This window comes from Callithrix jacchus, chromosome 9 (assembly GCF_049354715.1).
Source record: "Callithrix jacchus isolate 240 chromosome 9, calJac240_pri, whole genome shotgun sequence".
In the NCBI taxonomy this organism is placed as follows: Eukaryota; Metazoa; Chordata; class Mammalia; order Primates; family Cebidae; genus Callithrix; species Callithrix jacchus.
This window is the reverse complement of record NC_133510.1, coordinates 130,527,501-130,555,441: the sequence shown is the minus strand read 5'-3', so window position 1 is coordinate 130,555,441 and position 27,941 is coordinate 130,527,501. Positions and strand designations below refer to the sequence as shown.

At 41.8% G+C, this 27,941-nt stretch overlaps 1 protein-coding gene across 3 annotated transcripts in view; it reads left to right on the top strand.

Annotated features, from left to right (window-relative positions):
• Nucleotides 1-27,941, top strand: part of LOC118144390 (transmembrane protein 132B-like) — a 75,237-nt gene that overhangs the window by 40,716 nt on the left and 6,580 nt on the right. Inside the window, exons 3-4 of one of the 3 annotated variants that reach the window (XR_004729189.3) lie at nt 20,137-20,162; nt 21,956-22,480. The exons of 1 other annotated variant lie outside the window; for it this stretch is intronic. Coding sequence is in view for 1 of the 2 variants with exons in the window: in XM_078338141.1 (XP_078194267.1) it covers nt 21,956-21,982 (27 nt within the window). In the remaining variant the exon portion in view is untranslated. Of the gene's footprint in view, nt 1-20,136; nt 20,163-21,955; nt 22,481-27,941 lie in introns of those variants that run through there. One more of the 3 variants, XM_078338141.1, reaches the window with a different exon arrangement.

Sequence of the window (27,941 nt, the reverse complement as noted above, 5' to 3'; positions counted from 1 at the left end):
ATTCCTCCCCCACTCCCAGACAAAGTCTTGCTTTGCTGCTCAGGCAGGCTGGAGTACAATGGTGAGATCTCAGCTCACTGCAACCTCTGCCTCCTGAGTTCAAGCGATTCTCCTGCCTCAGCATCCCGAGTAGCTGGGACTACAGGCATGCAATCCCATGCCCAGATAATTTTTTGGGATTTTTAGTAGAGATGGAGTTTCACCATGTTGGCCGGGCTGATTTTGAACTCCTGACCTTGTGATCTCCTCACCTTGGCCCCCAAAGTACTGGGATTACAGGCATGAGCCACGACACTGGCCATTAATTTTTAAAATACCCGGGTAATACTGAGAAAGAAAAGCTTCAAAGAAAAATAGATGAAAGTGTGGAGCAGTTAAATGATTGTTACAATCACAGTGGCTGCTGGCACTGCTGTGACTACTAACACCTCCACCACCGTAACCTCCCACTTCTGTTCCTTTCAGGACACAAGTTTAGCCCATAGGATTGACTTCCTGTTTTGAAAGGGGAAGAAATGGCACTCTGAGACTTTTCCTCTTAGATACCCGTCAGTTTTGTCGTTTTTCTTTGTGGCCAAGTCTGTCACATTGGTAACCTCTTATAGGTCCCAATTCTTACCTTCTGTTGTTGTTTCTCTGCTGGGGATCTAGGCTAGGCTTATCTTTCTTGCTCCGTCGGTCACTAACAAGCCGTCTGATTCTTTCTATCCTCAGAGACGATTGGCATCTTTTATCTGCTGATAGCCCTATTTGGTTGTGAGATCACAACTTTTTGCTCATTTATTCTCATTTCAATGTGATCTAGAGGACAGAAGAGATTAATCCAGTGATTAGTCCACAGTATTCCTCACGTTCTTTTAAACTATGAAATGCTTTTGAGATTGAAGGTGTAGTTTGCCAGTCATTCCTAACACACACCTTGACTAAGAGCCTGCATGCTGGCACCAAGCTGAAAGCTGGCACTGGATAAAGGAGGCCCAGTTAATGGCATCAGGGATGTCAGCTAGGTTTTCTGCCAAGGAACAGAGTTCTATTTTTTTTTTCTTTCATGAAGGAGGTATAATTCTATTCCATGATTAAATACAAAGCTTAAACACCATGATTAAATACCAGGCATAAACGCTGAGACCCTGGGGTGGAGTAATCGTGCCATTTTGCATTTAGACTGTTGGAAAAGCTGATGGATTCTTTCCAGAGACAGACAAGAAGCAAGAGCATTTGTGGACCTTGGGGGAGATGTTTCCCATTTTCTCCAGAACCACCTTCAACTCTGGAAAACGTCCTCTTTGGCAGGTGATGGTTCTAAGGTCGCACTCTCTGCAGGGAAGGAGAGCTTTAGTTGTGTCACGTACTTTATGGAGAAGAGTCCAGTCCTCTTTTAAACCATGTTTTTATACTAAATGTGGCTTTGAAGGTGACACTAAAAACAGATGCCACTTGGTGAACACCTCCTGGGCACCAGGCAGGAGATAGGCTGTGCAGTTGATGTCCACTAATCTCAAATGCATTTGCTTTTCTATTAATATTTTCAAAAACACCTTCTTATCATAATATACACATCATAAAATTCACCTCTCTACATGGTACAATTAAATTACATTTAGTAAGGGTACAGGGTTGTACAACCATCACCACCATCCAATTTTAGAGACTTTCCATCATCCCCGGAAGATCATGGGTGCTGTTTGTTGCCTTGCTTATTTTGCCCCAGGTAACCATGAATCTAATTTCTGTCTCTACAGACTTGTCTTTTCTAGGTTTTTATATAAATGGAATTTTGCAATGTGTGGTACTTTCTGTCTAGTTTTTTTTACCTAATATAATATTTTGAGGTTCATCCATGTTGTGGCATGCAGAAGAGCTTCACACAGTTTCTTGCTGTATAGTATGCTAATGTGTGTAAATATCGTATATGTTTATCAACTCATCAGTCGATGGGTGTTTTTTTCCTACTGTGTGGCTCTTCTAATTAATACTTCTATAAATGCTAGCGTAGAAGAATCTGTGTTGACATTTTTCATTTTCTCTTGGGCAGACAACTAAACGTAGAATTTCTTCGTGAGACTAAATTGTGTCTAAATTTGTACCTACTTACTTTTACCTCAATTTGGACTGTATGTTAGTTATAAAATTGGGGTAGAGGGGTCCCATGTACCCTTTAAACGGTTTATCACAACGTTAAGATCTTGTATAACCACAGCACAGTTTTCAAGATCAGAAAATTGACATTGATACATTATAGACTTTTTATGATGTCATGAATTTTTCAGTGCACTTTGTTGTGGTTTTGTTTTGTTGGGTTTCGTTTGGTTCAGTGTAAATCTCTGATTTCTTTTCTTCACGCACAGAGTTACAATCAGATATAGAAAAAGGGTACAGCTATTTATTGCCATCCCTTCACATAACCCTAATGCCTGACAACCCCTCATCGGTCCTCAACATTATCATTTGTCGTTTTGAGGACAGCAAAGTAATGTAAAGTGTGTTTTTAATCTTTCTCCATTCAGCATAATGGTCACTGAGGTCTACCCAAATTATTGTGTTTATCAATACTATTCCATTTACAGATGTCACGCCATTCATCATTTGCCCACTGAAGGGCATTTGAATTGCTTAGGGTTTTCAGTTCTGCAAATAAAGTTGCTACGAACAATTGTGTACACAATTTTGTGGACGTATCTCTTTTGTTCATATGGGCTAAATTAATAGGGGCACACATACTGGGCCATGTGACGGCTTTAGCTGTATACGAAAGTGTCAGACGTTTTGTAGGCCATGTTGTACCATTTTGCACTTACACCAGCAACACTTGAGAGATTCAACTGTTTCATGTCGTCATCAGCACTGGACAATGTGCACCACGCAATTCTAACAGGTCCATACGGGTGTAGACCGGACAGTGCGCACCACGCAATTCTAACAGGTCCATACGGGTGTAGACCGGACAATGCGCACCATGCAATTCTAATAGGTACATACGGGTATATCACTGTGGTTTTAACTTGCATTTTCCTACTAGCTAATGATGTTGAACATTTTTTCATTTGCTTTTTTGCTATGTGAATGTATTCTTTGGTGAAATGTTCAAGTCTTTTGCCCATGTTTTAATCAGGCTGTTAGATTGCTTATTATTGAGTTTTGTGAGTTGTTTATATATTTTAAATGTGAAAGCCTTAGTTGGATATGCAATTTACAAATATGTTATTTCAGTCTATAGCTTGTATTTTCATTTTCTTTATAGTTTCTTTTGCAGAGCGAAAGGTTTTAGTTTTCACAAAGTCTAATTTACTGAATTTTTCTTTTATGGGTTATGTATTTGGTGTTATGCCAAAGAAATAAAACTTTTTATTATAACCCCAGGCCACAATAAATTTTCTCTTAAAAGCTTTATAGTTCTTCATATTATTTCCAGATATATGATCCCTTTTGAATTAAGTTGTTTATTGAGGTTTTTATTTTATTCTATTTATATGCTTTTGCATGTGGATATCTGTTCAACACTATTTATTGAAAAGACTATCTTTTCTCCATCGAATTGCTTTTGCATCTATGTAAAGAATGAGTTTGCCATCGTTATGTGATTTCTGGGGTCTCTATTCTGCTCCATTGTCCTATGTGTTCGCCCCTCTGCCAATCATAATGTCTTAACTATTACTGTTCTCATCTGGGGTAACTGTGCCACACAGCTAACCATTTAGCACCATCTGCAGACACCTTTAATGGTCAGTATTTGGTAGTGGGTTTTGCTACTGGCATCTAGTGGGTAAAGGTCTGTGATGCTGATAAAAATTCAGTGCTGTACAGAGAGTCCTTCACAACCACTGGGGTTACCTGATTCCACAGTGTCTAGGTGGAAATCCTCTGTACCTGTATACAAAGTTTTAACATCAGACTACATGATTTTTCTAACTTTACTTTTACAAATTGTTTTCACTGTTATATTTCCACAGTCTTTCTTTATACAATTTCAAGTAAGTTCCTATGTCTATAAAAAATTTCTGCTAAGATTTGGAAAGGAAGAGCATTAATCTTACTGATAAATTTGGGGATAATTTTCATTTTTTTTTTTTTTTTGAGACGGAGTTTCGCTCTTGTTACCCAAGCTGGAGTGCAATGGCACAATCTCGGCTCACCACAACCTCCGCCTCCTGGGTTCAGGCAATTCTCCTGCCTCAGCCTCCCGAGTAGCTGGGATTACAGGCACGCGCCACCATGCCCAGCTAATTTTTTGTATTGTTTAGTAGAGACGGCGTTTCACCATGTTGACCAGGATGGTCTCGATCTCTTGATCTCATAATCCACCCGCCTCGGCCTCCCAAATTCGTATTCTGATGTTGATTAAAATTAATGAATGCAGTATACTCCGTTTCGTTTTATCAGCATTTTGTCGTTTTTAGCACACAGACAATGTCTGTGCTTTGTTAGATTTATATACAAGTATTTCATTTTTGTTGCTGCTCTAAATGGTATGTTCTTAAATTCAGTTTCCAATTCCTCATTCAGATAGAAATACGCTGATTTTTCACATTGTCCTTGTATTCTGCAACCTTCCACAACGAATTCCTCTTATGTTTCCAGCAGTGTTTGTATAGATTGCATGAAATCTCCTATGAAGATACTTTCATTATCTGTAAACAGAAGCATTTTATTTCTTCCTTTCCAATCTGTGTGCCTGTTTACCTATTTGTCTTGTCTTATTGCACTGGCTGGGACTTCAGTCACTATGTTGAATAGTAGTGGTAAGAGCAAACAAACTTATCTTTTTCTTTTTGTTTTAAAGGGAAAACATTCAGTCTGTATGTTGTCAACTATTAGTATTTTTAGATGCTTTTTTTTATTGGAGTAAAGGAATTGCATTCTATTCCTAGTTTGCCTCAAATTTTTGTCATTAGTGGCTGTTTAATTGTATCAAATGCCTTTTCTGCATCAATGAACGGGATTTCATGTGTGTGTGCATGTATGTGTGTGTTCTTCACACTGTTTCTGAGAAAGGATATCATAATTGGGACAGAGGAAGGGAGGGGAGGAAGAGAGAGTGAGAAAAGTGAGAGGAAAGGGAGGGAGAGGGAGAGAGAAAGTGAGGTAAAGAGGGAAGGGAAGATGGGAGATAGTCTGATTGATTGATGCCATTCCTGGCTGTTTCCATGTGGCAAAAGCAGAGGGGATCAGAGGTGGAAGGTCAGTCAGCTTCTTCCTGAATGGGGATGTCAGGTCCTGTTCTTGTCTTGGCCAGGCTGAGCAGGGAGGTCTAGGAGGGGACACATCTGAGACCACAGATGACTAAGCTCCTCTAAAGCACAGGGTTAGGAGCATTGGGTCCTAGAGCCAGGCCAACCTGGCTGCAACTTTCTGCTCTTCCACTAATTGTCTGTGGGACATGGGGCAAGTCCCTGGATGTCCCTGAGCCTCAGTGTCCCCACCCGCAACACAGGCGTGGCAGCACTTCCCAGAGGCCACTTGACTCCAGAGTCCACACACTCGTCCACCACCCGAAGCTCTGCAGATCTCCACACTGTGCCCACTCCCAGCAAAGCCTCCTTCCCCCACATGCACACGTGGCTCCCATTGATGTCAGCATCACCATCCCCATCTCAAGTCTCAATCAGCTGGGCTTCTGAAAGGTCAGAAGGCTCTGCATAGCTTTGGTGGAGAATACGCTGAAGGCAGCCATTCTCTCCCCCTGAGGCAGAGGGCAAGGAGTAGGTACAAGGAAATGTAGGGAAATTGATCTTAAACAGACTCGTTTATTTATGTCGTCCAGAAACCAACCTTTGATCATCTGCACAGGTGACTGCTTCCTGAAACATGGGACAAGCATGTTAATTGCATGCAGATTGTGTTGGCTCCAGGCTTTCGGCTCCAGCTCCAGCTGTTTGGGGCTGCTCTTCGGCCACTAGTGCCCAGCAGTCCTCTAGCTGCTCTTACACTGTATACCTGTGTCTGAATTCTCTTTTCATCCATTGCTCCACCAGGGTCTGTGGGATGGACCCGGCACTGAAAGTCCACAGAGCGTATCTGATTTAGATGGAAACGTTGCTCATCATCTAATTAAGGTTAACCTCCAAGGGAAACTGAGGCATAAGGTGACCTTTCCCAGGTCCTTTATCCTGCTTTTACTCTGGTTCAGAGAATTTGTTTTTTGTACCCAGCCAGCCAGTGCCTAAACAGATCTTAAAATCCACATCTTCTAAGTCCCAGTTCTTTCCTCTGGAATGTTTGGCAATCAGTGATGAGGATTATGGCTGATTTCAGTGATACTGCTGTTGGCTGTCACATCTCAGACGAGAAACATAGACCTTCCTCAGTGTCACACCACCAAGCTCATCTCAAGTGATCACCTGTTAGATGGTCACTTGGCCAGGGGCCATTTGTGTTTTCACCAGAAATTCATTCTTGTGCCATTACTAATCGACTGAACTTTCTGCTCCCAGTCCGTGGACTGAATACTTAGTGATTCTGATGTGAGCTGTAGTTCAAAGGGCATCTTTGTAACTCTAAGAACAAGCCTCTCACTCAGAGAAACTCCTGTTAATTAACACTGCCTGTGGCATTCGTTTCTGGGAACCTAATTGGTAAAGGGTTTACTAAGCTTTTGGTAATTCCAGAGTTCAGGAGGTTCTTCAAAGTCCCATTCTTTGTGTCGACAGAATTTTCCATCAGTCTCCCCTAATCAGCAAACGGCACCACCATCATCCCACTGCTTGGAATAAAAACAGAGGAGTCACCCAGGATACTTCTCTATTTTCAAGCATCATATTTAGTCCATCAGCAAGTTCTAGTGGCTGTAACCTCCAAAATATATCCAGAGCTCAACCCCCTACTCTGCCTCCACTGTCGCAGCAGAGCCTGGCCACCAGCATCTCCTGCCAGAGGCCCGTCCCGATCTCCTGCCTGGCTTCCTGTCCAGTTAATAGCACCTATCTTTCTTCTTCCCCTCATAGCATCTAGCACTGTTCAAAAGCTTATTATATTGATTTGTGTGCTGACTTTTCTCTCTCTTCATGGGAATGTCAGCTCCATGAGAGCAGCTCATGTTTACCTTCATACTTTTAAATACGCACCACCTGGAAGAGAACCTGATGTCTCATGGATGTTCAATGAATGTATGTTAAAGAAGCTGACAGAGAGACGGGGTGAGTTTCAGCCACCTTAGCTCTTTGGATGCCATCTTCTGAGGAGCATCCCTTCAGCCTGCCTCCCTTTTCCCTCACTCCATTCCTTTTCTTTTTTTTCTTCATTTCCTTAAACCTGTATCTCTTTCCTTGTTTTTTCTCTGTCCCCTGTCCCTCCTCCTTATGTCCACTTCTCTTCCATTTTCCCTATCATAACTGCATTTTGGGTTGGTTGGTGGGTGGTAGAGGACTAAGGTCAGCTTGCCCCTGGAAAGACATACATGGGACTTGGTGGCAGTGTGTGTGTATGTGTGTGTGTTGGAGGAAAATGTTCATCCATAAGCATCCCATTAAACACATAATCAAACATGCAGTGGGTGCCCGATTAACAGCTGTTGAATGAATGAAAATCTCCAATGAGCTCACTAGGCCTAGGGGACATGGGGAGAGCATTCAAGGCTGGAAAGAACATAGTCAAATGCTCTGCAGCAGGACAGAGAGAGCAGGGGACGTATAGTGTGGCCGGATAACGGGTAGGAGGAAGAGATTGTTCAGAGGGGCCAGATGCAGCTGGGATCACAGATGGGTCAGACCAGGGAGGGCCCTGAAGGCCACAGGGAGTGGAGTCTGCATCGTGAGCTCAGTAAGAAGCCATATGACATTGAAGCTGGGTAGTGCCATAATCAGATAAGAGCTTTGAAAGGATCAAGTGATGCGGCTGCAGTGAGGGGAACAGTCTTCAGGCTTCAGACAGGAACAGGGAGGCCACAGGGAAGCTCTTGCAGCCGGAGGCGGTGCTGGCTTGGATGCTGGTGTGGTGCTGGTGTGGAGAGGCTGGTTTTGATTGTTTCTCAACTGAGAGGACTTAGTAGTCTCGATTTGGGGCTAAGGCAAAGAAAGAGAAAGTAGGGCGTACACATGGGTTTTTGTCTTGAACACATGAGTGGGTAATCCAGAATGGCAATTGATATTATGCCCATTTTACAGTTGTGAAAATTAAGACCTACAAAGTGGACAGATTGGCTCATGATCACACTGCCAGGCCCCTACGTTCTAGCCAAGTGTTCTTGGGAATGACATTAAGCATGCATCTTTGATGTGTTCAGAATAAAGCAACTAACCTTCTCATTCAGTTTTATAAAATCACCTTTTGTTGTGTTAAAACACACATATGAAATTTACCATTTTAATGATTGTTAAGTGGTGTTCAACACAAACGTGTTATACAGCCATCAACACCATCCACCCCTGTAGCTCGTTTCATCTTGTAAAACTGAAATTCTACACCTATTAAAAATCGGTTCCATGTATCCATATAGGTAGGTGGATAGAGATATACACATTGTTTTGCTTTGAAAACAAAATGCAGACATTACACAAACAGGCTCTATTGAGACTCATGCTGCCTTTCCTGAAATAATGAGTTTCTAATTCTGGTTTAAGGAACAAAAATTAGAGTAATGAAAAAGCCTTCTTTGTCACCTCATGGAGTTTCAAAATGTCAGTTTTTCAGGCGAGGTGCTTCCCAGGTCAGAGAACGTTAGAGGTAACCCAGGTGGGGAAGCATTAGAGGCATCCCAGGTGGGGAAGCATTAGAGGCATCCCAGGTGGGAGAACATTTCCGGGGTTGCGGGCTCACTGGCCGCTGCTGGTGTCTCTGGAGCACAGAGAAGAGGGTGTTGCTTGTGGCCACAGCCCCAGCCAAGGACAGGGACTTCAGCGTAGAAGAAAATCAAGAACATGTCTATGTACAAAGCTTCTGAAACATTTTTTAAAAGAATACTGCAGAATAATGAATCCCCAAGCATCCATATCCCAATGCCTGGAAGCTATGATTATGTTACCCCACATGCCAAAGGACTTTTCAGATGTGATGAAATTGAGGACCTTGAGATGAAGGAGCCCATCCTGGATTATCTAGTTGGCCCAATCTAATCACAAAGGCCTTTGGATTAAAAAGGGAGGCAGAGAGTCAGAGAAGGAGGCATCATGACAGAAGCAGAGACCAGAGTGACACAGCCTGAGGAGGACGATGCTGGGCATGGCTGGCTTCGAAGGCAGATTCTTCCCTGGACCTCCAGGAGGAATGCAGTGCTGTGGACAGTTGATTTTAGTCCAGTGAAACCTGCTTTTGTCTTCTAACCTCCAGACTCTCAGATAACAAATGTACGTTGCTATGAGCCACTATGTTTATCAAAATTTGTTACAGTACCAAGGAAAACTCACGGAGCTGGCATTCCCATGAAGAGAGAGAAAAGTCAGCACACAAATCAACGTAATAAGCTTTTGAACAGTGCTAAATGCTGGGAGGGGAAGAAGAAAGAGAGGTGCTGTTAACTGGACAGGAAGCCAGGCAGGAGATAGGGACGGGCCTCTGGCAGGAGACGGTGGTGGCCAGGATCTGCTGCGACAGTGGAGGCAGAGTAGGGGGTTGAACTCCCGATATATTTTGAAGGTTACAGCCACTAGAATTTGCTGATGGGACTAAATATGATGCAATAAATATGTGGCACTGGGACTCAAGTACACAGTTATGTAAAAGCATATTCTTTTTTTTTTTTTTAATATGATGCTTGAAAATAGAGAAGCATCCTGGGTGACTCCTCTATTTTTATTCCAAGTCGATAAATCTGATTCTAGAACAGAAGTGATAACATGTCACTTGTGCAGCTGGGCTTTTAATCACCAGTGGCACCCCCCCCCCAGTTTTTTTTATTTCTACCACCATGACTGGCAATATTTTAGTTTCACTTTCCTGGGTTTTCTGTAGTAACAGAGTGGTTGGGAATATTGAATTAATCAGTGATTGGTACATAGGTCAAGAAAACCAATGAACAAGAAAAACATCTTGTGTGTGAAGCAGCTGAGGTTTGCTGTGATGTTTGTTACCAAGCAGGACTGACAGATACACTATGTCATAGGGTCAGGTAGACTCAATGGATTAACACAAATAGTGAGCTTTAACAGCACCTGCCACATGACAATGACTTAACTGTAATTATTATATCAGCTAAATGGGGCTTAGTCCTAATTTTTTTTGGTGAGCCTGGCTTTTTCTCATTGTTAGATGGAGCCCAGGGAGAATAAAAACTATTTGCTCCAAGAAATTGTTGCTCAGAAAAGTCTCCATTCCCAGACTAGGATGTAGGTTCTGACCTGCAGTCTGTGACCCATTGGTTGTGCCTGTACCAAACGTAGTCAGTGGAAGGAGCTCTCAGCAAAGGGCTGGGAGGCCCAGATTGTGTCACTTGAAGAGGTGCCTGTTAAACTATCTGAGGTTTAGAGTCCTGAGCCAAGGTCTGCAGGGATTCAAGTAGGTGAGACCTGAGTCCCAGCTGTGCCCACACTAGGGTTTCTCAACTCTGTTGCATCTGTTTGATGCAACAGATTCAGGCTCTCAAACTGATGGACAGCGCCTCTGCTTTCATTAGTGTTCTGTGTTGTAGATATTGGTAAGATCTGGTTTGATTCAAAGGTGAAACCTTTGTGTTCAATGGTTGGTAGGAGCATGGTGCGATGGGAGGAGCCTGTTTAGAGCCTGAGAAACACAGATTCAAATCCTGGCTGTGCTGCTTTTCAGCTATGCCTGCTCAGCTAAGACTTGTAATCACCCTGAGTTCCAAGTTATTCTTCCCTAAAACCCAGTCAGTAAATTTATTTAGCTATCTATTTGAGACACCAAGTGTGATCCTGTTTTACGTAGATTGCCCATAGGAGTCTTTCATGGAAGCATAAGATGCTATCTCAGCAAGACCCAAAGGAAGTGCAAGAATGAACAAAACTATTGCTTTGGAGAGATTCATTCCAGGAACGGGAAAACACAATTAGCAAGGCCTTGAAACGGATGCCTGTTTGGTGTCTTAAAGAAACAGCAAAGAGGTCCGTGTGGCCAGGGCAGCGTGGAGAACACACAGAGGAGTGGTAGAGGAGGTGAGGAGTATAAAGGGTGGACAGATCATTGTGGACAACAAAATTGGGATGGTTACATGCAGGCATCTCAGTGTCACAAGAACTCAATAACAAGGTAGGTGTTGAATACTTAGCAAGGCCCTTGCCTTTCAGAGAAGAATAGAATTAGATCAAGGGCAGTGAGTGAGCAGGACTCAGGTTTGAATTGATTGCTTTATTGGGCAAATGGCTGCATGACTCAGCAACTATAAACTTGGGCTTCACTGACAGGAGAGAGGCACTACCAAATGCTGAACGACTTGGAACTTCAGGGCTGTGAGGGCATCATAATCACAAGGGTGGGGGGCCCAACGTTGGCACAAATAAGGTGACCCAGAGACTACTGCACTGTGGCAGGGACCATGCATGTGGCTTGCTGCCCAAAGTAAGTTAATGATGGTGTAAGTGAAGTGACTCGAAGACCATTGCACTTTGCACATTACACTGCATCAGGAACGTGCACACTTGCTGCCTGTGAGTTTGGTAAGAGGAGACTTACGGAAATTATTTGTAGTTTGCAGCTAGAATAAACCCTTTCATATCCACCGAAATGCTTGTAGCCTTGAGAATCCATCAATCATTTGGAATACATCCTCCAAACATGGAAGGTGGCCGTAAAAGGTGAGCTTGCTCTTCCCTTCCCAGTCAGAACACATAGAATGATATTTTTTGCACTGGCCTGCTAATTATGAATTTTTCTGGTTGTAACATGCACATTTTCCTCTGGGAAACTACCTGTTCCTGGCTCTTGGACCATGAGGTTCAGCTGGTGATGGGTCTAGACAACTGGCATACACCACCTCCCTAGCCACAGTGATTGGTTCACATCACCTGGACTATGATGGTCTAGATGCTTATCAGTCCCAAGGCTATCGTCAGAACGACTGAGCTTCCAGCCACCATCTTGCTACGAAGGGAGATCCTGCCTGAGAGGAAAGCCTTCACAAAGGAGGCACAGGTGAAAGATGGAGAGAACAAATTTCCAGGGCATCTCTGAGTCCTTGGATTCATCCACGCTTAAAGCTATCTCTGGCATGTTCATTAAAAAAGCTTATGAATTACTATTTTTTTATTAGGAAAATAAATGGACTTTTTTCTCTGTGGTCAAAAGAATCCTGACTTGTAATGGTTTCTGGACATTAGAAACAAGATTTTTTTAAAAAAGTTTTATTTAGATATAATTTGCCTAGAGTGAATTTCACCTTTCTTAGGTATACACTTCAATCAGCTTTACCAATGTTTACAGTTTCAGATCCACTACTTCACAGAGGATATACAATATTCCCATCACGGCCCCCAAATCTCCCTATGATCTTTTGATGAAAATCCCTGTTCCCTATCTCCAGACACAGGCAAATCTGATTTGCTTTCTGACATTATAGTTTTGCCTTTTTCTAACAGTTCATGTATTAGAAATAAAAGGGATCTTTATGTTTGCACTCTTCTGCATCTGACTTCTTTCATTTAATTTCTTTGACTTCCATCCACATTGTGTTATCAGTAAATCTATTCTTTTTTAAGCGATGAGTAGTATTCCATTGTGCAAATATGATTTAATTTATCCATTCATCATCTCTTGAAGGACAATTGGTTCGCTTCTAATTTTGGCAATGGTGAATAAATTATGAAGGCTGATGTAAACATTGCCATACAGAATATTTTGTAAACATGCGTTCTTTATGGATATGCCTCTTTTTGAAAAAAGAAAATAACCTGTATAACTGTCTTCCAAATAGACTACAATTTTGTATTGCCATCAGCAGTGCCCAAGCACTCCAGTTGTGGCCCCCACTTCCAGCACCTGGCTTGGTCATCTTGAGTATGTAGTGGTAGATAATTGTGATATTAATTTGCAATTCTCTGATGACTAATAATGTTGAATATATTTTTATGTGCTTATTAGGCATTCATATATCAGTTTTTGGGAAGTGTCTATTCAAATATTTTACTCTTTTTTCTTAATTGGGTATTTGTCTTTTTTAATTATTGATTTATGTGAGTTCCTTTATATTCTACATACAAATTTTTTGTGTATATTTAGCCAAGATTTCATCCCTTCAGTGTCTTGTCTCTACATTTTCTTAATAGTGTTTTCCAAAAATTTAATTTTAATAAAATTCTAATTAAAATTTTAGTATCATTATATTTTGTTTGAGATTTGGGCTTTTTGTATCACACCTAATAAATTTCCTAATAAATGTCACAGAACTTTCTTCTCTGTTTTCTTTCAGAAGACAAACTGTTTTCTCTCTTAAATTAAGATCTAATGTTAATTTTGAGTTAATTTCTATTTTTCATAAGGTAAGGGTCAAAGACCCTTGAATTTCCACAAGCATATTCAGTTTCGTGTAGAAGAATGTTTTTTGAGGGGGTAAGACAATCCTTTTAGTCATTAATTACCATTCCACATTGTAAAAAAAAAGTCAATTGAACACGTATGTGCCGATCTGTTTCTGAATTCTCCATTTTATTCTGTTAGAACATGTTATTATTCTATTCTCTATTTTTTGTTAAAATGGGCTGTTAATTGTGATCTTGTTTCTTTCTGTGTCATATGTCTTAATACTTACTTTTTTTTGGCTGAATTCACTATTTTCTCTTTTACTTTGGTGCTCTGAAGTTTGACTATGATGCGCCTTGATGTGATTTGCTTGTGTTTAAACTACTTGGGGTTCGTTGCACTTCTTAGACACAGAAGTTAACTCTTTCTCCAAATTTAGTGAGTTTTGACTGTTATTTCTCTATTTCATTTTCCTTTCCTTGTCTCTTTCTCTCTTCTGGTCTTCATTTTGCCTGGAATGAATTACATGGATGTCAGGCCATTTGGTATTGTCTCAAAGATCCAAGAAGTCTTGCCAATTTATCTTTAATATTTTTCTCTTTATTCTTCAGATTTAATTTTTTTTCTTAAGGTATATTCAACTTTATTGATATATACTTTTGACATTTCAATGTGTTGGTAAGTCAACATAGTAAATTTTTAATTTTTATTATTTTGCTTTTTTAACTCTACAATTTATATTTTTGTAGTAGCCATTTCTCTGTTGCAATTACTTTCTCACATAGATACAATATTTTCATTTATTTCTTTGAACACTTTTTTTTCCTTAATTATTCATATATATTTATAACAGCTTCTGTAAATCCATGTCTGCTAACTTCAGCATCTGGGATCAGGCAGGACCCTTGTCTGTTCACTCCTACTTTCCGAATTATGGCCCACACTGTTCTGTCTTTTAAAATATCTCCTACTTTTTGATTGGAAAAAAAAAAAGAACTTTGTAGACAACAAAATGTAGCAACAGTAGAATACCTTTTGTTTGTCTGTGGATTGTTAACTTTTAAATTTACTTTTGTTTTAGTTGACAGTTAACTTGCCTAGACTCAAACTATGAAATCTGCCTCAATTTTTTTGCTACTTTTTTCCCTGAATTTTTACTGGTCTTCCCTACGCCTTTGTATATTATTATTTAAGCAAGGCCTGGAGCAGAATTTAGATTATGATTTGATGCCCTCTTGCATTTCTGTGATTTCCTGTTTTTCTTTTGTTACCCCTGGATTTCAGTTTCTCTGTACGTCCCAATTCCTGTTCTCTGGATGGCATCATTCGTTGAGACATAAAGCACTGATGACTGGTTACAATTGTTATCACTGAAGATCCCATTTAAACTTCCCATTAGGCAACAATAATAATTAGCCCCAAGGAATTTTCTAAAATAAAGCATTTAATACCAACTACATATGTAAATGTCACATCATCAAACAGATTTTTGACAACTGTTGTTACATATTGCTTATCACTGTAGAGATTAAGTATGCTTGTTGTGATAACACAGATGTATATTGGAACAGCTGCTAAGCATGTTTAAGTTTAATCTCTGTTATTAATTAAGACTAATGCTTCTCAGTGACTCTGTATCTCTGAAGGCTCAGAAAACCACCCTTCCTTTCACAATCTGTTATGTGAGTTGAGGAGCTTTTCATAAATGTGCTCATTTATTTTATCACTGGAAGGAAGTAATTGCATTTTTTCCTGTTTTATTACGGAGATAAAGTAGAAAACATGCAAGTATTCGCCTTTCCAAAAGTGAAGTTCAGCTCTCCCTGTCCATGAGAATCAAGCACAAAGACATTTAAATATTTTAGATATGGTTGATTATTATCTTGATCTAAAAACCTGAATAAGTTATCGGAAAACACAAATATGTTATCTTCTATGTTTTCACTGGCTCCCTTGAAAATTGAGGTCTTGCTAAACTGAGTGATCATAATTATTCAGTACATCTTTTCAAATAGTACTGATCCATTGATAACAGATTTAGGACATGCAGAATAACCAAGATAAAATTAACACCATACATAGTGTTGTAAGGTATGACAGGAAATTTTGAACACAGATCTTGAACTTTCCGGAAAAAGTAATGTGTCAATTCTGTTTGTTGTCTGTCAGCTCCAACTCCACCCTGACCTCCCTTCTTTGTGGTCTTGGAGCTGGACTCTGTAAACATTTCTCATTTGTCAGTTGATGCAATATTGACCTTTTCCAGTGGGGGTGTTAGATAGTGAAAGGGACGGCTGAGGAAGGGCTCTTCTTCCTGATTAGAGTGTCTTCTTTCTGTTCCTGTGGCATAGCTCCCAGCAGCCTGCAGAGGCCTAGCGGTGTTCATTGTTCAGGGTGTTTCATTGGCTCACCGGTGGGTAGTTCCGCTTATTAGCTGGGTACCAGCTCTGGCCCAAGACGCCAAGCCCACTTCCGAATCACATAACAGGGTACAGCCACTCTAGCTCAATGAATTTCAGCTTGGGAGAAAGTACTCTTCATGTTTTTTACTTCTTGGGTACTTTTCTTTAGCCCTTCTTCTTTCTCTAGTGGTAGCTGCTCCTTCCACTTATTATTCCTGTACAAAAATTCTTCAAAGATTCATGGAAAATGCATATTTATGGAAAAGTTATGCATGGATTTCAAAACACTTTTTGCATCAGAATAAACTTATACTGACTTTTTATAGCATAACTGAGTAGGATTTATTTTAAAGCAGCAGCAAGAAGAGGAAGAAGACATCAGTTTAACAAAAAGTCCCTGTGAGTGCAACATGAATCCTGCTAAAATGGAAGCAAAAACAAACATCAAATTTATGGTGAAACTTAGGTGAAGAATAGAGATAATTGACACTAAAAAATGTTTACAGGAACAAGCCTAAAAGGAATCAGCAGTTTACAAATGGTTAAATCATTTTAAGAATAAACAAAACAATGTTGAAAATGAAGCCCACATCAAGTTGCAGGAAAAAAGTTATTTTTGTTTGTGCCCTAATTGAAAAGGACAGCCAACTAACATATGAAAAAGTGCTCATCATCACTGGTCATCAGAGAGATGCAAATCAAAACCACATTGAGATACCATCTCACGCCAGTTAGAATGGCGATCATTAAAAAAATCAGGAGACAACAGATGCTGGAGAGGATGTGGAGAATTAGGAACACTTTTACACTGTTGGTGGGAGTGTAAATTAGTTCAACCATTGTGGAAGACAGTGTGGTGATTCCTCAAGGATCTAGAACTAGAAATACCATTTGACCCAGCAATTCCTTATTGGGCATATACCCAATGGATTATAAATCATTCTATTGTAAAGACACATGCACACATATGTTCATTGTGGCTCTTCAGAATAGCAAAGACCTGGAACCAACCCAAATGCCCATCAGTGATAGACTAGATAAAGAAAACATGGCACATATACACCATGGAATACTATGCCACCATGAAAAAGGAAGAGCTCATGTCCTTTGCAGGGACATGCATAAAGCTGGAAACCATCATTCTCAGAAAACTGACACAATAGAAAGCCAAACACAACATGTCCTGACTCATAAGTGGGTATTGAATAATGAGAACACTTGGACACAGGGAGGGGAACATTACACACCAGGGCCTGTTGGGGGTGGGGTCTAGGGGAGGGATAGCAGGTGGTGAGGGGGTAGGGGAGGGACAGCATTAGGAGAAACACCTAATGTAGATGACAGGATGATGACGGATGCAGCAAACAGCCATGGTACTTGAACACCTAGGCAACAAACCTGTACTTGAAAGAAAGAAAGATATTTTCTGCGAAAAAAGACAAAAGAAAGAGAAGGACTGATGATGAACAGCACAAACAATAGCCAACTCTGTAGACATCTCAAGTGGTTCAGCTGACACAATTCAGGCTCATGATAAAAGCTGAGCAAACTTTCCAAGCAGTGGATATCAAAACCATTGCACCCAGATCAACCGCAGAGAAGAGCAAAGCTTTCATTCCTTGGAAATTTCAAAAAGTGCGATCAAGGTCCTGAAGCACTGCGCTGAAGAACTGTAACAGGAGATGAAACATGGCTTTGCTGGCGCTATCCTGAAGACAAAGCACGATCGAAGCAATGGCCGCCAAGAGGTGGAAGAGGTCCAGTCACAGCAGAGTGGACTGGTCAAGAGCAAAGGTCATGGCAGCAGTTTTTTGGAATGCTGAAGGCATTCTGCTTGTTGACTTTCAGGAGGGCCAAAGAATGACCGCTGCTTATTACGAGAGTGTTTTGAGAAAGGTTGCCAAGGCTTTGGCAGAAGAACACCCGGGTAAGCTTCAATCTTCTCCACTATCATAATACAAAGCTCCTGGTCGTTCCTCTCCTCAAATAAGGGCAATTTTGCAGCTGAGCATGGTGGCTCACATCTGGAATCCCAACACTTTGGCAAATCTAGGTGGGAGGATTGCTTGAGCCCAGGAGTTTGAGACTGGCCTGAGCATCGTTGTGAGATCCCATCTCTATAATGCAATAATAATAATAATAATATACCTTAGCTGGATATGGTGGCAAGTATCTATAGTCCTACTCGAGTGGCTACTTGAGAGGCTAACATGAAAGGATTGCTTGAGCCCAGGAGTTTGAGGCTGCAATGAGCTGATTGTGCCACTGCACTCCAAACTGGACGACAGAGGGAGAACTTGCCTCAATAAAAGAGAAAAATAATAATCAAAATTAAAAAAAAATAAGGAAAATGGCAATTTTGCAAGCGTTTCCACAGGAAACCATTAGGTATCTACCTTACAATCCTGATTGGTTTGTTCTGACTTCTTCTTAAGAAATAAATTTATATTTAAAGGGCACCTATTTACCTGCATTTCTTCAGTTCATAATGTAAAAAGACTGCATTGACATGGTAACATTTCCAGGACCCTCAGTTCTACAGGGATGGACCAAATACCTGACATCACCACTCACAAAAGTGTCTTCAACTTGATGGAGTTTATGCTAAGAAATACGGTTTATATTTACTTATATCTTTTAATTTTGTTTTCCACAAACTTTCTGAAGTCCCCTTATATACTGAAGAGTTTTCATCCCTCTTAATGGATAATTTTTATATTAAAAGCTTAATGTTCAAGTTAGTGGTGTAATTTCTGTGCTCTGAGTGGAGCCTGATTGTTATGAACACATATGAATGCATTCTCCAGATATATGCATTTTCCCACTATGAATTCTTATTATCTGTTGTATTTAAACATATTTACCAATGCCATTTGTAAGTTATATTTTTAATGAATCAAAGAATGATGTTTTTAAAGCTGGACTTAAGTAATACAGATACTTTATAAATAGTTGATGATTTAGACTGATGGTTTTCATACTTTAGTGGGATAAAGAAACACCTGGGAACTTCATTTAAAATGTGGACTCCCATGCTTCCCTACCACACTGATTTGGTGAAGGGAGGTGAACAGGAGCCAGCATTTAATAAGGTATTTCAAGTGATTCTGACAGAAGTTGACACTGGACCTCACGCTGATATTACTGTGAAGTACAGTGACAACTTATGTGAGAATCACTTGAAATACTCAATAAAAGTCGTTCAGGTTCTTGGCAGTTTAAACAAACAATTGCACAAAATGCACAAACAAAGCAATAAAAGAATGAAGCAATAAAAGCAAAGATTTACCCTGTGGAGTGGGAGCAGGCTCCAGCAAGTGGCTCATGAGCCCTGGTTACAGAATTTTCTGGGGTTTAAATACCCTCTGGAGGTTTCCCATTGATTACTTAGTTACACCCTATGTAAATGAAGAATTCACCTGGGAGCAGTCTGATTGGTCACAGTAGATGACCAATCAGAGACTGAAGTGAAGTTGCAAAGTTATAACCCATGCAAATATTAGATTGGTCACAGGAGGGGACCAATCAGAGACTAAAGTGAAGTTACAAAGTTACACCCCTATGCAAATGAAGACCAGACCTGTGACAGTATGACTGGTTGTGGGAGAAGATCAATCAAAGGTACTTTCCATTTTTCAACTGCAACACAGAAATGGGGGTCGGGTTGCAAAGGGTATAGCCTCTGATCCTTCTGTTACTTGGGCATAGAAAGGTGGGGTTTTCCTTTTGATTCAGTTCCAGGAAGTCAGCCTAAATTGGCCTTAGGTTCTCTGACTCCAAATCTTATTCTCCTGCTTCCCTGAGATATAGTTAAAATCTGGATTCATCATTAAAGGACCTTTCCGCATAAATGTTTGTTTTTCCACATAATCGTTACAGTCACCGTGTTAGGTTCCTTAGGCTCTTTTCAGTGCTGTCTTACTCACAACAGTATCTCCTAGGCAGATGGAGGGTGGAGACGGAAACCTACCCCAGGATTTTTAATTCCAGATCCCATTTCAGCACTGCTTTGCTACCGTATACCTTCCACCTCTCTTCCATACAAATGACACAAACGAACTCTGGCAGGGAAATAATTCTGGTTTTGTATTTTCCTGATTGTGAAAGGGACTAATGTTTATGTTAAACATGGGAAATTATGAAGAATAAAAAATTTAAGTATCTGTTTTCTCATTGCCTTGAGATTATCACAATTAACTTTTGGCAAAGTTATTTCTAGTTTCTTCTCTGCATCTATCTTTTCCTCAACGAGATGAAAGCATGTTTGCTATGGTTATCATTCTTAACATGTTGCTTTTTTAAAGTGTACAGCTGTATTAGTTTATTATTGTGTAATAAAACACCCTTAAATTCAGGGGTTTAAAACAGCAGTCTTTTTTTTTTTTTTTTCTAGTGAAATCTTTCCTACAGATGATTCAGGTGAGTTCATCCTGGGAGCTCAGCTGGGGTGGCTCCTGCCACATGCCTCATGTCCTTCTGAGACAGCAGTTCAGCTTGTGTGTCTCTCTGAGGGTGGGTCCTGCCACATACCTCATGTCCTTCTGAGACAGCAGTTCAGCCTGTGTGTCTCTCTGAGGGTGGGAGCTCAGCTGGGGTGGCTCCTGCCACATGCCTCATGTCCTTCCCCTGAGACAGCAGTTCAGCCTGTGTGTCTCTCTGAGGGTGATGTCAGTAGCACATGAGGGCCAACAGAAAAACATGAGACTCCTTCAGCCCAGGTTTCAGACAGGCATGCTGTCTCCTCTATCTACCTGTCACAGGCCAAAGCAAGTCACTTTGGAAATGTTAAGTTTCCAAGCAAATCAACAGGGTTGAGCCGAAAGTCAGAGGGGTGGAAAGTACATCCAGCCCTGCAGAGGCCACGGCTCATTGGTGTATGCTGGGGTGGAAGAACTGAGGCCATTTCAGTTTGCTATAACAATATATGGCAAGCTTTTCTCTCATGTTACTAATACATTTTTAAATAAGATTTCAATGACATATGATATCTCACTATTCAGCTGAGACATGCATCATTTGGCTAATCCTTCCATTTTTGGGTATTTAGACTATTTCCTTTTTTATATCATTAACAAAGCTTCAGTGAATATCATTTTACATATTTTTGTCCATGTCCCCAGTTATTTCCTTAGGGTGCTTATTAAAGTGAATTACCAGATCACTTTGTATAAGCAATGTTAAGACAGTTGCTAAATACTGACCAAGTTTTCTGGAGCAAGACTCTTTTAATTGTCTTTGAAATAGACAGTATAGAAAATGTTCCTTTCACTATACCCTTCCTGACATAGGATATTACTTTATAAAAAATAAGTCTTTACTAGCTCAGTAAGTAAAACATGGTATGCCATTTTAACGTTCATTAGTTTTGCTTGTGAAGATCTAAGTGTGCTTAGCCATATGTATAAAAATCACCTGGATCTTCAGTACCCTGTCTGCAGAGTTAACAATATTGTTCACTCGTTCGTCCATTCATTCAACACCTATCAGTGGGATACCTCATCTATCATAGGAACTGGGGATATAGAACAAAAATGAGCAGAAATCTCTGGCTCTGTATAGAAAGACAGTAGCCCCAATCTATAAATAAAATATGTAGACTGTTAGACAAGTTGCTAAGGAGTAAAATATAGCAGAGAAGCATGAAATAATATTTTGATGTGTAAAGATTCATTTTTCAGGAAAGTTGCCCAGAGAAGGTCAATGAAAAATCTAAAGAAACGGTTAAACAACCTCTGCCACAACCTGGAGAACGAGCTCTCCAGTAGAGGGTACGACATGTGCCAAGGTCCTGAGGCAGGAATGTGTCTGGTGTGTTACAGGAACAGCAGGAAGACCAGTGAGACCAAGGGGAGAGAAGGGGGAGAAGGGGGAGACTATGCTGAACACGGGAAACCACATTATGGGCTCCACTTCTGTAAAGCCTTTGACTATGTCTGTGACATGGTGTGAGAAGAAGAGTCTGACCGACGTTTTAACAGGATCACTCTGCTGTCGGGCAAAGGCATCAAGAGGAAACGCTAGGGCTGCTTGGACCTGCATGGCAGTGATTGAGGCAAAGACGACAAGGGCTTCAGTCAGGGAGGAAGCTCTGGAGGTAGCACTGGTGAGAAGTGTTCAGATTCTAAATAATGAAGGTGGAGATGAGGTTTGCTGATGGATATCATCTTAGGTGTAAGAGAATGAGAAATCAAGATTTTTTTTTTTTCTTTCAGAAACAGAAAGCATGGAGCTGCAATTAATGGAGACCACAAATCTTACAGGAGAATTGATTCAGGCAGGGTTGGAGGGACAGTCAACTATGGCCAAGACCAGAAAACTAAAGCCCGTGGGCCAAATCTGGGTCCACCATGTTTCTGTGAATCAAACATGGGTCCACCATGTTTCTGTGAATCAAGTGTTATTGGACTGATACGGTTTGGCTCTGCCTTCCTGCTGAAATCTCATCTCAAATTGTAATCCTCACGTGTCAAGGAAGGGACCTGTAATCCCCATGTGTTGAGGGAGGGAGGTGATTGGTTCATCGGGGTGGTTCCCACATGCTGTTCTCATGATAGTGGGTGAGTTCTCGTGAGATCTGATTATTTTGTAAGTGTTCGACAGTTCCTCCTTCACTCACTCCTCTCCTGCTGCCTTGTGAAGAAGATGTCTGCTTTCCCTTTGCCCTCCACCAGATTGTAAGCTTCCTGAGGCCTCCACAGCCATGTGGAACTGTGAGTCAATTAAACCTCTTTCCTTTATAATACCTTGTCTCAGATAATATTCTTTACGGCAGTGTGAAAATGGACAAATACCTGCACCTTGGCCGCGTCTCTTTTTTTATGTATTGTCCACATAAAAACTCTTTCAGCTACAACAGAGTTTAGTAGTTGCAACAGAGATGCTACAGCTTGTCAAGATATTTGCTAAATTAAGTAGTCTCTACTGGTTCCTTTTACCCTCCTGATCCACAGGACTGACATAATTATTCAATGAACTGAGTTATTTAAAATTTCCAAATGGGGTTTACGAAAGTATTCTATGATTAAAAATGTAGAATTCATGTTGGATATTGCATTGTGGAAGCATTTTTTTCAGGAAACATCTGGATTTAGAAAATCATATTCAAACCTGCGTTGTGTCTGTATATGACTTCTTAATGAATGGCCACAGTTCAGTTTGTGACTGTGAGGTCTGCATCTTCAAATGAGAGAAATGCTTTATCTGTCAAGAACAGAAAATGCTTCCTTTGTTTTTCTATGGGCCTCCAGGTCCCTCTGTAAGAAGTAAACTTCCAATTTTCTCTTCACTTCCTTGCAGTAATAGAGCCTGTCACTTTGTATTATATATTAACACCAAAGCTCTTTTAAAACTTCACCTGATAAAATAACCTGTATAATTTACTCCTCAGGTAAAAATGAGGAAAAAAAAAATAATGGACACCATATTAGATAACAGCACTGTGTTATTTGTAGCTGACTCTAAACTCCTGGCAAAAATGCAGATGAAGAAAGTCACCTGCTTGTGTTTTTCTCCTGGACTAACGCAGATTATTGGGTCCCTAGAGGCTCACGGGTCTCCATGAGTGACTGCACATTTTCTCAGGAGAGACAAAGAGGGGGCTCCTCTATGGTCCGAGCTTTGGGGAGGGCAAAGGTGGAGCTGCCTCAGCCTTGCTATGTGTCTAGTCACATTGTGGGGGCAGCGTAATTTGGAGCTGTGGTCTAGACAAAGCAGAGTTCTGACCCCCAGAGAGTCACTGGATGATGCAATCCCACCAAAAGTCGCCTTGCAAAAGCCACCTCATCACACTCCTGGGCCCCTCCCCATGCCTTCTCTCACCTTTGCTCAGTTCACTTTTCCCAGAATGTCACTGTCTTGTTTCTCTAAAAGATTTGCTGCGTCTCCTTTTTGGATGATGGGTTAACCCCAAGATGTAGATGAACTTCTAGCTCAGCAGTTACTTTGTGTGATTGTATTTGAAATCCATTTACAGCTTTAGAATCTACAGTGTCTCAGTAGATAAAGCCACATGGGGATGTCCTGGGGACTCATGAGCACACTCCTCCAGGAGACGTCAGTGGAGGGGCACAGGGCCATCCAGCCTGGCTGCAGGAGGATCAGGTTCTGTCCTGAGTGAGTGGCCTCCCAGCCTGAGCATCTCTGAACACGCTCAGGACTGCTGAGTAAGGTTGAGCAGGTTGTGCACTGCCCATGGACGTGTTTAAGGCAACGTAATTCACACCCTAGACATGGTAGGTTTATGAATTTAGTAGGACAGCTGTTCAAAAGATGGCAAGAAAGTGTCTTGTTTTACCCAAATTGATATATAATGACAAGTTTGTGACGTATAGAAAAGGCACCATTTTCTAATTTGCTCGGGCTCTTTAGGGACTATCTCCATGTCGTTAGGGCACAGGATGTGAAAAGCCAAACTCCTCAGTCCCTAAAGAGTGCATCTTTTCTGCACTAAATACCTTTCAGGAAATGTATTATTTCCTGCAGTGGCCCAGAACAGTCACTCATTCAACAACATTTCATGAATGTTAAATGAGCATCTAGTAGACGCTAGTCCCAGGGCTGGGCTGCAGAATGAAATGGAGAGCAAAAGGAACAAAGAGCCCTGACCCGATGATCTAACGGAAGGCTGACGTGAAGCAACCAAGAACACACTTGACGATAGGAGTGCAATTCTGGTTATTGCAGTAGTGCAATGGCTACCAGGCCAGTCTGGGTGTCGTGAGAGCAGAGTGGGGTATGCGCAGGTCTGAGGGGGTGCAGGGGAAGCTCTGAACATTGAGAGGAACACTGCTCCAGAGGATGGATAGTTCAGGTCTGGTGGGGTCTTAGAAGGAAAGCTGTGAATCCTGAGGGTTTCCCTGGGTTGAGGACAATCATCCCAGAAGGAACTATGGTTTTACACAGTGCACAGCCCTGTGTTAAATAAAACTGAAGCATGTAGAGAGAAAACTTTATCTTTCAACCTTTATGATTAGTAAAGAACAGAGACTCCTTTGGATTCTACTGTGTATTTAATAATTCTAATATTTCCCAGTATTCCCTTTTTAACAGACAAATAGTAGCCGTTGGACCCAACAGTGAAACTTTTACAGTTTTTGTTAACTTTTCCCAGAAAGTTAAGTTTCACTGCTTCACTTTTAACATCTGTTCGAACAATTCTTCTGTCTCAGCCGCCTGCGTAGCTGAGTCGTTCATCTTCGTGAAATCAGTAATAAGTCATTCTTTCCTCTCTCTCTCTCTGGGGTTAGGACCCTTCAGAAACAATTTCCAAAATTTATCATAACAAATACAAATTAAGGCAATGATGCTCCTTGTACCCCCACCTCCTGCCACCTGCACCAATATACACAGAGCAAGAAGGCATCACGAGATTTATGACATGACAAAGTCTTCTGGGGAGATCAGGACAGGTTTACAAACAGCTGCATAAATGTCCTGGGATAGCAGAGACAGATGACCAGCTTGGGTTACACTGTGGTTAGGGTAGGGCTTCCTTGTGTTACCAGGACATATGTGGTTCAAGCTTCATGCCAGCACCATGAGAAGCAGTGCACAGGCTCTTTTGCTTGCTGGTTCTGATGTGTGCCGAAGCAGGGAGACCAAAGAGTGAGGACTGACAGTTTGATACAAAATTCAGGCTCTTTTTACATTAATAGTAGTTAGTGAAAACAAGGATACTTTGGCAGGCCCACTTAAAATAATATCTGCTCTTTTGTGAATATCTGGGCTTTCTAAATCCTGTCAGTTAACTCGGGTCTGAGACCAGAGAATATAGACTGGTCACTGTCGTGGTTTCTCAGGACCACAAATGGCACAGAGCCTGGATCTGCCTATTTACAAGAAAGCCAGCCACAGCCCTGGCTGTGAAATTCACTTCCCTAAGCACAAGGCGCAGCAGAGAGCTGCATTAGAGAATGATGCCCTTATCAGCAATGTCAGATGATGCACACAAAAGACGCATGCTGGCCCTACCCAGGTCCTAAACAGCACTGTGGAATGGTGGATGATGGTGCTTACCCAGGGTTAGTTTGGAATATGCAGCTGCTAGCTGCAAGGCAAGAGGGTCCTGAGAAGCTTGGGACTATCTCTTTGTCATTAGGCACAGGATGTGAAAAGCCAGTGCTCCCAAGTGCCCCGCTCATGCAAAGGTCCTTAGGAAGCTTGCGGATTACCTGCCAAGAGGGAGCTGAGTTTAGGGAGCACTGCTAACTTCTCATGTACAGGCCAGGGCTGCCTACTGCTGCAGAGACATTGTGGGTTAACAGGAACAATTAACATAAGTGGGTCCCTGTATATTTTATCAGGACTAAGACCTCTTCCTCTGAGGAAGAGGCAAAGTAGTATTATTACTTATAAAGACTATTACCACTTGTTGACGAGGCCAGGCACCGTGCTAAGCAGTTCATTCAGTCATTGCACTAGCTCCTGAATTCATGCTTTCAATCAATCTTTGCTCTGCATCTAGGTCCTAGGCATACGGTGGTGAATGGGAGGTGGGAGGAAGGAACCGACCCTGACTGCACAGAGCTGACATTCTAGTGGGGAGGAGACAATCAGGCAGAAAAATCGATGTGGTTTAAGTCTGATAATGAGATGGGGACAGATGTCATGAAGGAAAGATAGGAGGTAAGGGAGTAGAGAGAGGGTTGGGTGTGAGTGGGCCAAAGGACTCTAGAGAGGGGGTCTGGGAAGACCTGTCAGAGGAAGTGGTGTCGGTGCTGAAACCTGTACAAACAGGGGACCTGGGAGTAGAGGGCACCAGGCAGAGGGAATTGCAAATGCTAAGGCTCAGAAGAAGGATGAAGATAGCGTGTTTGAGTTTACATATAGTAACAGATAGTGTGTTTGTGGCATTTGATCCTCACACTAATGTAAGAATATAAGCTCTGCTTTCAAATAATAAAATGACATCCCACACAAGGTCACCTGCTTAGTGGTAGGCCCAGAATTCTAGGTCAAGAATGATTCTAAAGTTTGCCCCCTTTCCTACAGTGCTCTAGGGCATGTTGGGAAACAGAGTACATCTGACTTCTTAAGAGAAATAATAATAATAATAATTCCCCAACATAAATATTTACCTAGAATAGAGAAGATGCAGGATTTTGTAACCTTGAGCCGGCCAGACGCCCTCCTGGCCTCAGCTTCCTCCTCTGTGTGATGGGGATGCTGTGACCCCCTTGACATGAAGGTGGTGTGAACGGCATGGTGGCTCTGAAGCCGAGTTCCGATTACTTTCAGGGTAGGGAGGAGAGTGGCCCGTGTCGTTGGAGAGGAAATTGCTGGAGTCACTTCTGCAGACCGGGGCTCCGGCTCTGCCACGCACAGGAAGGCTGGCTTCGTCTCCGATTGAGACCCGCGTCCTGAATGACGGCTCCACGTTCAATGAGGCCGTGGCTGAATTCAGCCAGTCCTTGTTCCCGGGTCCACCTGCAAATTAGATGAGACGGGAACCTGTGGGCGGCTCCACGTGTGAGAAAGAAGCCTTTGGAAAGGGCTGGGAACCCATGGCCCTAAGTTCGAATCCAGCATTGCCAGCCATTCTGGGCTCCTGCTTCTTGATGGGAGGAAGTCACATCCAAGCCAGAGGCCACTGAGAGCATCAGACCCGGGGTCCATGGAGGGCTTCGGGTCAGGGAGGCCGTGCTTTCCCAGCTACAGGAAGCTCTATCTGATTGGTCCAGCTGCAGTCATGTGCTGGACCGTGAACCAATCACTGGGGCCCAAGGAATGCCAGGTGCTGATTGGCTGCTGGCTTGGGTCCCTGAATGCATCTGGGGAGCTGGGGGTGGGGTCAGCTCCAGCCGGAAGTGGTCCTAGGGAGGTCAGGGGTCAAATACCCTGGACAGAAGAGAGAGCAGATTTAAGGCCAGTGTTTATCTGACCTTAGGTGTCTGAGCAGAGCCGGTGTTCATTTTCCTGAAATTAGTAGTAAGTCACTCTTTCCTCTCTCTCTCTTTGGGATTATGTCCCTTCAAAAATAATTTCCAAAATTTATCCTAACAAATACATGTAGAAATTACATCAGCTCTGGGCATCAGTGAGAACCCTGAACGTTACTGTCTAAATCACTGAGTTCAGTAACTCCCTAAACTTCAGTTATGCTTCCTCTGTCTCCTGATATCAAAAGCAACTCCTTAAATTGAAGTATCAAAGTATCAACTAAGAGGATGGATTTTTTTTTTTTTTGAGACGGAGTTTCGC